This window comes from Stigmatopora nigra, chromosome 8 (assembly GCF_051989575.1).
Source record: "Stigmatopora nigra isolate UIUO_SnigA chromosome 8, RoL_Snig_1.1, whole genome shotgun sequence".
NCBI lineage: Eukaryota > Metazoa > Chordata > Actinopteri > Syngnathiformes > Syngnathidae > Stigmatopora > Stigmatopora nigra.
The window spans coordinates 1,650,226-1,667,108 of record NC_135515.1 but is presented as its reverse complement, the minus strand read 5'-3'; the positions used below and the strand labels follow the sequence as shown (position 1 = coordinate 1,667,108).

The following is a 16,883-nucleotide window of genomic DNA, read 5'->3' as shown; positions in this document are numbered from 1 at the left end:
AATAAAGGATTTTGATTGGTTGGTTGATTGAACTGAGGAGCCCTATTCAAGAATGTTTGTGTATCAACAAGTACATAGCATACTGGTATTCTTGATAAAATAAAGGTATAAAAATGAGGTTAGGAGCTTTAATTCTAGAGTTTGTATCAACAAGTACATAGCATATTGGTATTGTTCACCCATTGTTGTGATCCATTTCCCAATTGGTTCTTTACAGTTGTTCTATTTAAGTTAGCAGATGGCTGTTTGTCAACACCAAAAGAGTCACATTTAAAACAGGCCACGTTCATAAAATGCTCCTCTGGTAGCAGCTTTGGAGCCTTTGTAGAAGTGTATATGAAGGTTAGGATTGTCATATTTCTATTGAGTCTTTGAGTTTAGATGGCTTTTTTTGTTTAAATCAAAGAATTTGCAACATGTTATGGCAAACATGCTATGTTTGTTTTTTGTTGAAACGAAGTGACCCAGGAGACAAACAACTATCCGTTGGTTTGTGGGCCGTTTGAGATATAATATTTAGATTTTTATTTTATTTTTTACAAAAATTAAAATTCCTGAGTATTCTGTGTTTTTATAGATCTAAAACAATGTTTATTTGAGCTTTTTGTATATATTTTTTAGATTTAAAAAAATGGTTTTTTAACTAAAAACACAGAAAAAATGATTTAAATAATTACAATTATTGATTTAAAAGGGGTGAAAATCAGGAAATATAATATACATCTAGACTCTTCATTTTAATTTGATCCACATTCAGATAAGGATTTCTTATTGTCCGCCGTTTGATTTTACGCTCTCATTATCTCGTTCTTCTTCGACAAAACAGCCTCGCCGATGGGGTCTTGGGTCAAGACACAACGCTACAAGGCACAGCCAAAACAAAATCAAGTATCCTAACCACTGTTTGCTTTTAACTCCCATCTCGCTTCACTCCGAGAAACCGATTGGCCGCTTCTTCCCCTTCTGTTGAACATCTATCGGCTCATTAGTGTCGGTAATCCACAGTAAGCGGACAAAGTAAGTGTTTTTGTGTGTGCGTGGAAGTAGGTAGCCAAAGCCTAAGGCTTCTACTCGGCCTATCGGGAGCTTGTGTGTGTATATGGGTGGTATGGATGTGACTGCTATTGCTTTGTGTGAAGGACTCTAGGCTGTATGTCTGAATGGGTGGACTGGGACTTTGGGAGATCAGGAAGACTTCAAAAACAAAGTCCAAGGAAGGTTCGGGTGGTCTCGCATTGCGTTGGATCAAATCAATGAGTTGTTGCTTGTGTTTGAGGGTTTATTAAAAGGGGAGTGCGAGATGGTGCTTTAACGATGGACTGTAAGAATATTGCAAAGGGTTAGATGTGTTGTATGTAGCCTGTGGTTGTGTTAGCTGGGACGCTAAGGAGAAGTACCAATCCATTGTCTTGTAAGTAGAAGTTGATTGTAGTTAGGCGATGATTGCTTTGGCTGAAACCGCTTTGGGTATAAATGTCTGCGCTGAATTGGAATGGGAACAAAGAACAGGAATAATTGTCTGACGTGGAGATTATAAGTGGATGTTGGTAGGAGAAAGATTGGGCTCAGTTACAAGGCGGAGATCAGGGGGTGTAAGACCTTTTTAGATATAATATTTAGAATTTTTTTTAATAAATGGATTAAAAGAACTGGATTAAAGGGCCTGAATATTCAGTTTTTTTATAGATCTAAAACAATGTTTATTTTAGATATTTTTATATATATATTTTTAGATTTTACAAAGTCATTTTTGAACTAAAAACAGAAAAAAATGATTAAAAAATGGCAATTATTGATTTAAAAGGGGGAAAATCAGGAAATGTAATATACATCTATACTCTTCATTTGAACTTGATCCTAAAACAGAAAGTCGGCACTCATCATTGACTTTCCCGGGCCACACAAAATGATGCGCCGTGCCAGATTTGACCCCCGGGCCGCCACTTTGACACGTGTTGTAGATCTAGTGAGAGAATGAGGTCAAATGATTGAGATTTATTGCTCACATTCTTATTTTTACGATATCCTACGAATACATTTCGAAATCATCCTGCTACTCCAATACAAACAAAATGTTTCCTCTGCAATATTCAATGAAGAAAACAGTATACCAGTATATTACGATTTATTTTTGTTATCTCCAGAGTCCCGTTGTACAACGAGGCATCTGAAAATGACCGCTCCAAATGTGTCTACGAGCGAGGGCAATACGTATCTGGCCACTTTTAATCACAGGAGAGCCATCCCCAAGCGAGTGATAGCGAGCTGTGACAATCCACTTAGTGCGCTCTGTAATCTGCTTAACCATTTAGTCAGTTGTTAAAGGAGTATGCAAATACTTGCGTTGGGGGGTGTAGGCCGAACCACACACACACACACACCAATACAGGAAAAATCTGGCTCTCGGACTGACCGTTGGCGATTCACAACGCTAACACATTTAGCGTTGCGAGTGTGTCCGAGTGTGTTGATGTGTTTGAGACCCGCTGCAGGCGGAGAGAGAAGCCAGGCCTGGAGCGCGATGACAGAGACCAGATCCGGCCAAATAAAAGCCCACCCCCCCTTTCCAACACACACTGAGAAAGTCGCACACCTAGTCCACTCGCATGCATGCCCAATCCAATTACCCTGTTCCCCTCTTTTCTTTGCACTCATTTATATCTTTTCAGACCATTTTATACCATCTGACTTTCACGGAAGGCAAAATGAAGTGTTAAAGATCTCGTCTCGGTTTGCTGTAGTTGTTTTTGATATCTCCAAAGTCATGATTTGGTGTGGCAGGTTGCAAGGCATTTAGGAGAATTGCCATATTTTCACAACTATAAGGCACACTGCATTTAAAGGCGCACCCTCAATGAATGACACATTTTAATTTTTTTTTCATATATAAAGCACAATGTATTATAAGGCCCCCTGTCTATTTTGGAGACAATTTTAGACTTTTATGTGTGCCTTATAGTCGGGAAAATACAGTATGTAAATGCATTTTTGCAGAAAAATATGTTTTGTTGCAAATATAGGAAAAAGAAAGTTGGTGTACCGTATTTTCACAACTATATGGTGCACCGCATTATAAGGCGCACTGAATACATTATTTTTTTTCCATACACAAGGCACACTGGATTATAAGGTGCCTTGTCTATTTTGTAGAAAATGTAAGACTTTTAAGTGCGCCTTACAGTCGTGAAAATACAAAACGCCGGCGCCGAATTGTCCAGTTGACAAAGTGTCCGTCTACGAACCGTCCGGTCACAGTAAACAGCCTCACCAACAGCACATAGCGACAAAACTACCATTAACAACCATCACTTTTGCATCAGAACCATTTCAAAACCTCAAATCTTGTCACAATCGACCACCTCACCAACCCAAACTCGTCCTTCCCTCCCTTAAAATCTTTCACCCCGACACTCTCCGCAAATCAACCTTCCTTTATATTCTGACGGACTTAAACATTTGTAACCAGCGTCGAAGTAAAGTCCCAAAAAAAAGCCACAGGGCGCACAGATGAAATGAATAACAATATACGCAACGTGGACCCCCCGATAACCTGCACGCAAGAACCCAGTTGCTTTGACAGGCGGTTCTTTGTGGTCGCTTTATCCTCCCCGTCCACTCGTAAGGTAGAGCCGGGATAATCGCACCTAATCTAATTAAGCCTAAAGAGGGCCATGACTGCTGCTGGCCAAAGACCGACTGGGGCGCGCACACACACACAAAAACCACGCACACACACACATATCAGCAAACACAGCTCAGCAAGTAAATCCTGTTTGCATTGGAAAAATAAGGTTGTCATATTGATTATGTAAATGAACTGCTAACCGAGGCTAACTGACACTTTGGGCCAGCCGGGTACAGCTGACACAGGCTAAAAAGAGAGGAGAGGAAAGGATTAGGACAGGTTTTTAGCTTTAGGCTTTTCTTTTGGAGCACTTTTTTGCAGGCGGAGCTTTTCAATTTGATGTTGCTTTATCCGTTTTTGTCATGTAGAGTTGACGACGTCACCTGTAACTGGCCCTTCGCGTTTAATATGGAAATATTGTGTTGAAATCTGAAAATAGGTTAAGGGAGAGAGAGACAGGAGGCGGGACTAATCTTATTAAAAGTACATGTAGATGTTGAAGAGTGGCAGTAGTGGGTTTATCTTGATGGTGGTTAATATTGACCATATTGGATAGAAATTCATTTTTTTTTGGTTTCTGTGTCTGTATTCTCACCCTCTTGCTACTGTGATAATGGCATTTTCCGAATATGGGATGATTAAAGTTATCTAATCTAATCTAAATTTTTTGCAAGTACTTTAAATAGCCTTAAATACATGAGAGGAATAGAGAAATCTTTGGGTTAGATTCATTGTGTACTTGAATATTTAAGTTTAGGTTTCGAAAATGGTGTATTCATACTTGTACAATTATACTATTTGGCTTTTTATTTGAAAAAAAATGACTAAAAAATGACAATTATTGATTTAAATAGGGGAAAATCGGGAAATGTAATATACATCTATACTCTTCATTTGAATTTGATCCTAAAACAGAAAGTTTGAACTCATGATTGACTTTCCCGGGCCACACAAAATTTTCCGGCGGGCCAGATTTGGCCCCGGGGCCACCACTTTGAGACACGTGAGCTAAATTGCGAGCTTTTTCTTATAAGCCTTGTGCAAAAGGGATAACCCAAGTCCAAGAGGGAAAGCCTATTAAAGTGCTTCAACACACACACCCTTACACAGTTTGCTGATAATGTGTAGCTGATGAGTGCCTGGCTAATGGGCAGCTCTGTTCGCTGGAAATCAAATGAATCCTCATACTCTTTCTTCTCGTCCGGATTTCTAAAGGTATTCATCCATTCAGGGAAAAGATTGGCGTCTGGGAGGTGAAATTCTCTTATAGACCTAATGCAATTATTCCAAACTTTAGCACAATAATAACTCATCTTGCCTGTAATTAATTGTCTGCCGGTTGGAGCTTTGAAGTTTGGCTACATTGAAGAAGGTTGAATGGGACAATATCATGTCCAACTTGAAATTTACTCCAAATTGAATTTGCGTTCAATCAGATTGATTCTTACTATTGGATGGCAATTGAAAATGAGCATTGACTTTAAGGCATCCCCATTCAAATGGAATGGACATCTATCTATTAAGAGAGGTTTAATATATCCTTGCTTTTTTTTTTTTTTAGCAAAAATCATGTCATATACCCGGGTATATTAAATTAGTTTTGCTTTTTTGAGCAAAAATCATGTCATATACCTGGGTATATATCAAATGATTTTTGCTTTTTTGAGCAAAAATCATGTCATATACCTGGGTATATTAAATGATTTTTTATTTATTTTTTGAGCCTCCCATTTGTGTGCCATTTAATATACCCCTGCCATTTAATATACCCGTGTATATTAAACAGAAACTCAGCTTTTTTGGCAAGATTTGTATGGGGTCCTTTAGGGCATCATTATAGATACTTAAATTCATTTAAATTCCAAGTCAGACTTTATTCAGCAGTAAGTAGTTTGTAGCTGAGTACTATGTAGTTTTTTATGTAGTTCAAAACCTTGATGCACCCCGTCACGACATAAAAAGTGCGTAGTGGATCGTACCTTCCCCTTTGTGCGCCATTTAATATACCCCTATATATAACTATATATAATATATTAAACCGGGGGTATTAATATACCCGTGTATATTAAACTGAGGGGTATATTAAACAGCAAAATATGGTAGTACTTTTAATTTACATTCTCTAGCTTAGCCAGTTGCTTGCCAACCACAATTTTAAGGCAAAAACACGAGTTGGACTTTGTTGTCACACCCATCATTAACAGTTATAGCGAGTACTGCTAGTACATCTGGCAATCCCCTGTTCCTACACCGCCATTACTCTCCAACCCAGTGGACCAACAGGCGCTGACATATTTTCAATATTATTACATTAAACCAAGTGGATTTTGATTGATAACCTAATATGGGCCTAATGCAAAACATCAATCACGGCAAGTATATTAATTATTTAATATTGTGGCGTAATTCAGAAATCAATGCCGCAAAGAAGGAGGGGTGAGTAGAAGACGGGAGGGAGATTCGGGGGGTTGGAGGGGGGGCGGAGTTCCGGCTCCCCGAAGACCTCATCGGATTAGATACTGTGTTCAACACAGGAATGAGCATGTCAAACGGATGGCTTTCACTTGCCCGTTTAAAAGAAGGAGCTGCTTAAATGTCCATTAAAAATACGCTTTTCAATATAAATTTGATACCAAAACGCACCAGAGAGGAAAACGATACGGGAAGAGGAGGAGGGACAGTGTTCTGGTCTCCCTCGTGTTAGATTGTTTCCCGTTAATTGCGCTTCATTAGCGGATTACACGCACTGTCACCACGGTAACAAATGTCTCGCCGTCTCCCCGCCATGTATAATGAATGCGGCAGGGGTGTTTTGTCACCGTGTAATTTAATTACAGTCCAGATGAAGTTGGCCTTAAGTGGTTGACTTTGTGCTGCAATGAGAAGGAGGAGTAAACAACAGACAGATTTTTCCATGCTTACCTTTTTGACCCTCAAGGCTTTCATTGCCACTTTATATTTTCTTAATTTCCCTCTAGGGATGTTACCTATCCATCGATCTGTGTCTATCTTGAGCAAATGAACACCTTCCTTAGAGAGAAGGAGGGCTGTAATTGTCAAATTAGAGGTGTTATTGCTCGCACACTGTTGATGTAATCAGTGGCTTATCAAAATAGAAACACTTGGGAAAGGAACTTAGATGAACCTGGTTTTTAGATGATTTGAGCTTGGGTGGAATTTAAATGTCGTTTTTGGTCAAATTGCGCAAAATTGTAAGATAAAAAATGTCAGATATTTAAAAAAAAATTATGTCTGAACTGGAACAATACTGTTAAACATGCAGATTCAAACTTAGTTGACAAAAACTTCTATTACAAAGCTCCTCCTCTTCTGCAAGATTTTGTACAAAAATCAACAAGGGCTGGCTCTAGAGGTGAATGTGTAGTTCCCTTCAAAAAGACTGTTAAATTAGCCAAAACACCTTTTCTGTTCCTGCCTTACATACCTTAAAACCATATTTTTAAGACTCTAAGGTGCACTTAAAAGTCTTAAATTTTCTCTAAAATAGACAGGGCGACTTATAATCCAGTGCGCCTTATATATGTAAAAAAAATGTAAATATGTCATTCATTGAGGGTGCGCCTTATAATAAGGTGCACCTTATAGTTGTGAAAATTCAGTACCAAATGTCATCTCTGAACCTTTTAGCCAATTATCTTAAAGCATGGTTTTTAGACAAAAAAATGCCCACACAATTGTCTAAAATTGCGCTATTTGTGTCTATAATATGTCATCATTTACCACACAAGGCCCTAAAGATAGAAATTAACTCTCTGCTTCAATCTTACATATTTACATATTTATGTCTATTAATATGTGCTGTCCTTTAATTAAATACATCCAACTCCAACTCAATCAGCATCGGAAATAATAATGATATATTTTTTTTGGTAACACTACACCACCCTACTCGTATTAGTTTCCATCTCCCATTTTTTTTCTTTAATCTATCTTCCTATCATTCCATCAGACCTTATTTGAAATTAATGATGTGGGGCTGACCCCGCTTATGGAATCTGGTTTGATGGATGGATAGATTTTTAGGAGGAAAGGGTCAGTGATGGTGGGGGGGTTCGCGTCGGACAGTGTGTAATTTTAGAGATGGTATAGATTTACACTGTGATGCTGCCGGCTGCATTAGCAACTGAAGCCTGTCGATAAGCCTCTTCATGTGCGGACACACACACAGAAACATACACACACACACACACACACACACAGTTGTCAGTAAATTTCCACTACTGCAAATTTGAAATATGCCAAAATTGCATCCATTATTTTATTTGTCTATTTGCCCTTTTCTCTTATAGAACATACATACATTTTCCCATTTGTCATTCTGCTGCACACACACACTTTTGAATATTATTTTTTCATTGGCTGCCACTGATGAAGATACTGCATTCGTCCAATCGTTTTGAAGTGGGAGGAGTCAGTTTAATAAAGCAGTTGGCTATTAAGGTGTCTTTGCAATTTAATGTTTTGGATTCTGGTTGGCAAAAACGGAATATTGAGCTTAACTTTCTAACTTCCATGTTTATGTTTTTATTGGACATGTTTAGCCACTAATTGCAGTTTTTTTTCCATTTTAAATCTTCTTTTGCTAACTACTATATCACATACTCTCTGAATATGATGTATATATAAATATTGGTTGCCAGATTCAAAAAAATAGAATACAAAGACATGTTATTGATGCTGTTGCTTGAATTGTACTAATATTCCCCCCAAAAAGTACTTTTCCAGCTATCTTTAACGTAATAATCATAAAATAATTCACCTAACTATACACTCAACCTAAAGTAATGATATTTTGTGACATATATGTGCCCTGTAATTGCAAAATTAGCAAAATATTTGAAATATTTAGGGTTATTTTCATTTTATTCATTCATTTGTAAAGTTTACACACACTTTTCTGATGAAGAAAAGTGAGAGTATAATGAAACAAAGTGATTAATAGTAAATAACTTTGTTTCTAAACGTGGGAACTTAAGTAACACTTTGGAAATTTGATCTTGTCTTGCAGGGATGCCGCCATCATGAAAGCAGGATTGGAACATCTGGTAAGTTCTATTTTACGTCAAACACTTTAACACATCAACAAACACTTTAGTTAATCTAAATTTCAGCAAAATATGGCCATTTTAAATCATGCCGTTCACTTAAAAACACACACACCGGCTTGTTCTTCACACGAGAGCCCGCTAGAAACTCTCCAGGGATAAAAAACCTGAAAATTTAATGTCCCTTTCTAGGCTTTTTTTTCTCTTACTTGCTTTAATCCGAGGTCACGATGCCATGCAACAAAGTGAAAAGGTTCTCTCGTCGTCTTTTTGGGTGGGAAAGAAGCAAGACTTTTCTTTTGGCCCCTATATTTCGATGGATGAATTATAAACGGGGGTCAGCGAGGGTCCTGGTTCTCTGTGGATGTCGCACGTCTTGGTCCCCATGCATACTAAACTGCATACACACGCAAATGATCCTGAATATGGCAAAATGTCGGAAGTTTGAGGCCATTTTTAAACTGTAAAATGCAGTTATGATGGACAATGTGGCAAATTGATCTGAGTTGTTGAGTTTGAATGGTGTGTGTTTTATTTTGAAGGAAAACATTTTATCATTGAAAATAGATGTTAAGTGATTGGCTGGTTCGAGCATGGGTGTCAAAGTGGCGGCCCGGGGGCCAAATCTGGTCAGCCACATCATTTTGTGCGGCCCGAGAAAGTAAATAATGAATGCCGATTTTGTTTTAGGATCACATTAAAATGAAGAGTATAGATGTATATTAAATTTCTTAATTTTCGCCCTTTTAAATCAATAATTGTCATTTTTTAGTCATTTTTTCTGTCTTTTTAGTTCAAAAATCATTTGGTAAAATCTAAAAATATATAAAAATAGCTAAAATTAACATTTATTTTTTAGATCTATAAAAAAAATGAATATTCAGGGCTTTTAATCCAGTTCTTTTAATCCATTTATATATAAAAAATCTAAATATTATATCTAAAATGGTTAATGCGGCCCGCAAACCAACAGTTTGACACCCTTCCTTGGTTGTTAGACAGTCAAAGCAGAAGGGAAATTAGTTTAAGATCTGAAGAGGTAGATTGGAATGTATAGGTAAAAAAAAAGATGGCTGCAATAATGCAAAGCTCCAGAACAAGTAACATTAATAATTCACAGTGAGAGTTACTTGCATTAACATTATTAATCACTTTGTGTATACTGTGTAAGTGAACCTATAGCGATAGCATAAGATGCACTCATCTTAAATGAGTATAATAAAGCCACTTGTATACCATTTAAAAACAAACAGACTTGGATGCAGTTACTGAAAAGTAGTATACAGGTATAATGAGATTTCAAGCTTGACCACAAAGTGCACTAATAACAACAATAAACAATCAGACAAGTAAATAATCAATAACTAATACAATAGGGAAATTGGCATTTGTCTTGTTATGTTATACTCATTCAATGCATGTTTATCGCCATCATCACCAAAAAAGTGCTTGTTAAGGAAATATTTTCATTCCTCCGATAAATATCTTAATATTTTGTATATTTTTGTCAAGTCTAATTTGATCTTTAACAAATGTATTTACAAAAAAAATGATATATAATACAATAGGGAAATTCACATTCGTTTTGTTATGTTACACTCATCCAATTCACGTTTATACGCCATTGTTACCAAAATAGTGCTTGTCGAGGAAATATTTTCATTCCTCCGCTAAATATCGTATTATTTTGTATATTTTAGTCTTTCATCTTTAACAAATATATTAAAGAAAAAAAAAACAATACATAATCCAATAGGGAAATCAGCATCCGTCTTGTTATGTTACACTCATCCAAAGCACGTTTGTACCCCATCTCAAAAAAAAGTAAAATATTTTCATTTCTCCGATAAATATCTTATTATTTTCTACATTTTAGTCAAGTCTAATTTAATCTTTAACAAAATTATTTAAAAAAATACTATACATAATACAATAGCAAAATTGGCTTTTCTCTTGTTATGTTACACTTATCCAAGGCACGTTTATTCGCCAAATATCTTATTATTTTGTACATTTTAGTCTCTAACTCTAATTTGATCTTTAACAAACGTATTTTTTTAAACAAAATCTACATGCAAGTCATCCCTTCTTCCTCCCAGCCGTTTAGTTCCCCCCACTAGAGTATATTTTTAACATTTTATTTAAGCATTACACACACAGCGATAAAAGCACACATTCGTTCCTTTATTGTCGTATATTTTTCCGCGCAAAATGTCTCCGGGAACCCGCCACCTTGTTTGAATTTATGGGTATGTTTATGCTTATCGGGAGATTGCACCCCCGGAGCTTGCCTGCCTGGGGAACTAACTCGGTACTCTTGATTAGGACTCCAGATCGGGAACAGTAAATAATGGAATACATATTTCCCCCCCCACCTCCCCTCCCCGCCGCCCCCTTGAGGAAGACTTGTAGAAGTGTTGAAAATGTTGTTCCCTCTCAGTCGCTCTCATAAACATCCCAGCAGATTTCCAAACAGGCATTTATGACTGTGTGTATTGATGTACTGCTCTCCAGATGAGCACGTCAAACCGACTCAGTCTGAGACATATTATTCTTTTAGATGGCGCTCTTGAAACTGTTGGAATAAAACCGGGGCCTCTGTTATTCATCAATCCGTTCTATTCAAGCCTTTCTTCTAATAATGGCTTCATATTAAGAAAAGGTCCTTAAAAAAGAGGTTCTGAGACTCCAAATGTTTGTTTTGTGCCTATAAAATTTTATTGTTCGTATGAAGGCTTTCATAATAAGTAAATCAGTCTCAGTAGGGATTGGCGGATGTAGTAATGTTCGCATTTTCTTGTGTGGGGGTGCTGGAGCATGTCCTAACTGAGCACTACTTGATGGCGTCCCTTGGCGAGTTGAAAAGTTGACCACCAATGGTAGCCCGGTTGGCTTAATGACAGATAACTACAGACAGCTGGAAATGCCTCGGACTATGTGATGATATCTGACCTGGCAACCCGGTTGGGGTGATCCTGAGGGCAAGTTTGGTTGAGAATCGTTATAGCGTTTTTTCTTTATCTTTTCAGAGGATAAAGAAAAGATTGATCTAAGAGAGAAAATGGGCAAGTCATTGGGTAGACAACATTGTTCCACGTAAACATGGAAATATGTTGAGGATTTTGTAATATTTGAAGCAAAGTATTGAGGGTTTAGGGGACTGGTGTCAAAGTGGTGGCCAGGGGGCCAAATGTGGGTCGTCGCATCATTTTGTGTGGCTCGGGAAAGTCAATCATGAGTGCTGACTTTCTGTTTTAGTATCAAATTAATTTAGTATAGACAGAGTATATTAAATTTCCTGATTTTTCCACTTTTAAATCAATAACTGTCATTTTCTACTCATTTTTGGGGTTTTTTAGCTCAAAAAATATTTGGTCAAATCTAAAAATATATTAAAAAATAGCTAAAATAAACATTGTTTTAGATCTATAAAAAACTGAATATTCAGGGATCTTAATCCAGTTCTTTTAATCCATTTATTAAAAACAAATCTAAATATTATATCTAAAATGCTCCGGCCTACAAGTTGACATTAATGCGGCTCGCGAACCAACCTAAAAGTCTGAACCCTTGCCTTAGGGTTTCTCATGTGTAGGTAGCGATTAAATAATGGAGTCATTTCAATGACCACGCAAGACGAGTATGTTCTTTGCGTCGCCCCCCCCCCTGACAGCTGCCTCATCTCCATCAACCTGTGTCAATTTCCCCCCACCCCCACCCCCCACCCCAAACAAAAGAACCATTCCCCCCAAAAACGACCCCACGGCGTCGTACCACGTCAATGTCATATATCAAGCATGGTAGAAAAGAACTACTCCCTTACTGTACGTTACGTGCTTCATCTTAATGCTATCGCTGGATGTCAAGGGCATGGAGGAAATTAAATCGGAAAGTGCAGATAGACCAAAGAAGATATTATCTCTGGATGATTGCAGTTTTGATAGCTATTCCCGTGAATTTCATTTTCTCCGGATGGAGAGGAGATGAGTTAGCTCGCAGATTTGCTCATTTTTCTTCTACATGATTTATGCGAGTCGAGCGTAAACTGCACCCCACCACCCCCACCCTGTCGCCGTCACCCCCCGCGCACCCACACCTCCATCTTTGTGGAGAGCCTACACACACATTTTTAAGTCGTATCTTGTTCCGAGTACTTTACAAGTGTGTATTCGTACTTTTTTGCGTAAAGTGTCGCCATTTTTTTGCTGTTTTTTTTCCCCAATCTGGCAGGGGGAAGGAGAGAGGCGGGGCTTTGGAGATAGGGGTTTAGGTGTCATGGCTGTGGCTTGTTTACATTCTAAATACGTAATGAAATCTTGTTGGTCATAATGACGGAAATAAAAGTTTGAGGAAATTGTAAAAGCGGTGAAGTTTGAGAAATGAGCCCCCGCCCGCCAAATAGCATTTGGGGGCTTGAAACGACATTATTATGCAGCGCTTCTGCCTGCCCCAGACATGAAGATGAACTACCATCGGGCCATAAAATGTTGTTAGCCCCGGCCTGAAGTATGGCACATTGTAAAAAAAAAAAAAAAAAAGCGCCCCCATGCCATATTGACAATATATATAAAAGTATAGCCATACACAACATTATTTTTCATATACTCTGTAGACACGCCGATAGCCGGACCCCCTCTACCGACACCCCCCCTCATATAAAATATCTAAATAAACATATTGCCGTGGAACCCATCTCTGCCCTGATCTTATAGACCTTGATATTAAAAACAGAAATATTACATTTTCTCACATTTTTTGGGGGGGTTGTTCTCTTTGGGATGGAGGTCGGGCGGAGAAAGATGGTATATTATGGGATATAATGAGATAACTATTGAGTAAGAAGTTGTAGGGAGCTTTTTGGGGTTGCGGTACATTATTTTTGGTCAATAAAATTGACAAATATGGGACACACCCACAAAAAAAATGTTTTGGGTGTTTAACTGGTTTGTTACAGGGCATATCGTAATGGCAGCCATTTTGGCCTGATACTAATCAACAACTCTTGTTGATGATCAAGGTCAAAATACTCCAAAATGTATTTTTTTCTGAGAAATATTTGACCTAAAACTGAATCCTTTAATAATAATATGTTTTGATAGCAAATATTCCCTCAAATAATTTCATATTATTAAAAATAAATTGTATATATAAATATATTTTTAACAAGAATAAGATCCAATTGATAAACACTTTCTGAATTTGAACAAAAACAACTCAAATAATCTTTTCTATCACTTTAAATATAGTTTTCATATTTTGTAGATTTTTTTTAAATTTATTTTTATTGCTAATATGTTAAAAAAGAAGGAATTTGTCATTACTCTCTTGATTTCTGTACATCTGGATATTTTATCTGGGACTACCCAAATTGTATTCACATTGATTTTGAGTCATTATTTTAAAATTATATCTGAAGCACACGATTACCTTTGGCGGACCGTAAAAAAGGGCGTGGTGGGCTGAATCCTACCCCCGGGCCATAGGTTTGACACCCTACTATCATGTACAGGTACTTGTTTGGCATTTCTGGTAAAATTGGAGGATCAAAAACCTGTGATTGACCGCCATTTTTTTTTAAATTAAGCCTTTAAGCATGCTCTCTCCTATTTGACAGTCTACAACAATTCCAAAAAACAACAAGGTCGTTTCCATTCCCTTAAACGTCCGACATCGCTCCCTCATTCAAACATCCCGCTTTAAAACGTTAATACCACTCGAGCTCCTTTTCAATTATTTATGCGCGACCGGCACGAGGGAGGAGGAAGTCCGCTCAAGCAAGCCGCGCTGGCCGACCTCGCCGCCGTGTTGACGGACATGCTTTGTCAAGTCTAAGTGCCCGGCGTCTGTCCCATTAGTCAAAAATAAACACAAGCCATTAGGCAAATAAATAAGCCTGAGCCGGCTGGACGGTCAGCTAGGTAAAGAAGAAAAAAAAACAATGCTACGTTGTGCATAACGAGGCTTGAAGGAAACATCTATTTATAATGGAAAGCTGCTCTGAGAGGCCATTATTGTTATTATTAGGCCCGAGGCTGACCGGGTAGAGTGAGGCATGCTGGGTCGGCAAGTAGGAGAGACGGCGCAGAGAAGCAAAGCTGGAAATGGAAAAAAAATGGCCTCCGAAAGCTAAAAAAACAAACAAACAAAAATGTAGCATCTCTTACCCTACAAACGAATGTTAACTTCTTAGGGACAGTCATCAAATGTTACATTTTCCATTTTTCCTTAACTTCATGTATTACCTGTTCCAAGCCAAATAGTTGAGTACAAATCCCATTTTTTTGTGTGGCTACCCATTTTTAATGATTTTATTCAATTGAGTAAGGTTTGATTTATGATCAAATTCACTATGACTAGCATTGAACCTAAAATAACTACTAAATAAACCATATTAAACTACAGTTCACTTTTAGCCCTCGTAACTTAACACACAATTCATCTTCTCAACCACTTCTCCTCACAAGGCTCGCAGGGGGTGCTGGATCCTATTCTAGCTGACTCTGGATAAAATCAGTGGTCATCCAATCGCAAGGGACAAGTAAACAAAGGACAACTAATCATAGTTAGGGGCAATTTAGAGTATTTAACTAGCATACCGTGTATTTTTTGGGTTGGGAAACTAGTATAGCCGGATAAAACCCACACAAACTCCACACGTGGGATCAAACTATTGACCCCAGAACTTCGAGACCAATGTGCCAACCACTTCATGCACAATTTGAACAATAAATACAAAATAAACTATACGATTTTTAAGTTCTTAAGAACTAATAACCAAATAAGTATGTTATTTTTAATTTTTAAATGGTCATATATTGAACTAAGAACAATATCCTGTAAACCTAAACTGGACTCCGCAGCCATTTTTGTTCACAGTAAACTTATCATCATTAGCCCGTTATCTCTTTTCGCTGGAAGCTTAACATACTTTTTCTACATTGCCTATATATTACATAGTACAATACACACATAAGCCATGTTATACAATGTGCATTGTTTGAAAAGTTTGCTTTTCAATTTCTAGCAGCTTCTGTTGATCTTTTTTTGACTTTAATAAGCTAAAGGCGTGTGTTCTATTTCAACCTACACACACACACACACACACACACACACACACACACACAGAAGGCATTTTTTTGTGTTTGTTTGTGCTCTAATTGAGCAGGATGCTACTTCAGCAGCCTCTCTTATTCACTCTTTCTCTCTGGCTCCGACAGATGTCTCCGGGGAGGGCAATTAACGCCTCTTTATTGTTTACTAATGAATTACACACAGAGGAAGAGGCCATGCACATGTCAATTCAAAAGGGAAAATATGCCACGTCTTTTTCGCCTTCTCAGACTTTTCAGTACGTCTAACTGCAGTTTTTGTACAAGAAATATGTCTAGATTTCCAACATTTTCTACTTTAAGCTAGTAAACCAACAATGGAAAGATATTGCTTCCAATATTGAGGTTATTAACTAGTTCGGAATTAACACAGTGTGATTATTGCATTGAATTTTGAAGTATTTTTGTGGAATATGCTCGTTTGTGCAAAAAAAAATGTAGATTTTGATGATATGAAATGCATTTGATTTGATTTTTCTATATTAAGACTGTAAGTCAAAGTATATAGGAGACTTGATACTTAAAATTGAGTTGATGTGATCTTAAAATGATATAATTTTAGGAAAAAAACAAGAAAAACAACAACAAATTCAACTATTAAGAAAACCCAGTTATATCAATTCACCCTTTGTTGACTGAGACCAATACTAATATTAATGATGTAAAATATAAGGACTTTTTTCCTGCAATAACTCCACCTAATACGCTCTTTTCTAATAAAAACGGCAAGTCTAATCTAATGTACCGTATTTTCACAACTATAAGGCGCATGCATTATAAGGCGCACCCTTAATGAATGACATATTTTATTTTTTTTCCATATATATAAGGCGCACTGGATTATAAGGCGCACTGTCTATTTTGGAGAAAATTAAGACTTAAGTGCGCCTTATAGTCGTAAAAATACTTTAAAATAGAGAATAGCATGAAAAAAATGAACCATATACAATATTTGACCTTTAAATGTACCCTTTATTTTTTCCCCATGTGGAGGATGCATCTTATTTCAACAGCAAAGATGTTTGTTTTAAAAATAGAAAGTCCTCCAGAAAATAAATTGAATTGTCCCATCAAACGCGTGGA

At 37.3% G+C, this 16,883-nt stretch overlaps 1 protein-coding gene across 1 annotated transcript in view; it reads left to right on the top strand.

Moving 5' to 3' along the window:
• rsrc1 (arginine/serine-rich coiled-coil 1) overlaps positions 1-16,883 on the top strand; it is a 78,162-nt gene that overhangs the window by 19,632 nt on the left and 41,647 nt on the right. The window contains exon 5 of the mRNA XM_077722166.1: positions 8,655-8,691. Coding sequence (XP_077578292.1) covers positions 8,655-8,691 — 37 coding nt within the window. The remainder of the gene's footprint in view (positions 1-8,654; positions 8,692-16,883) is intronic.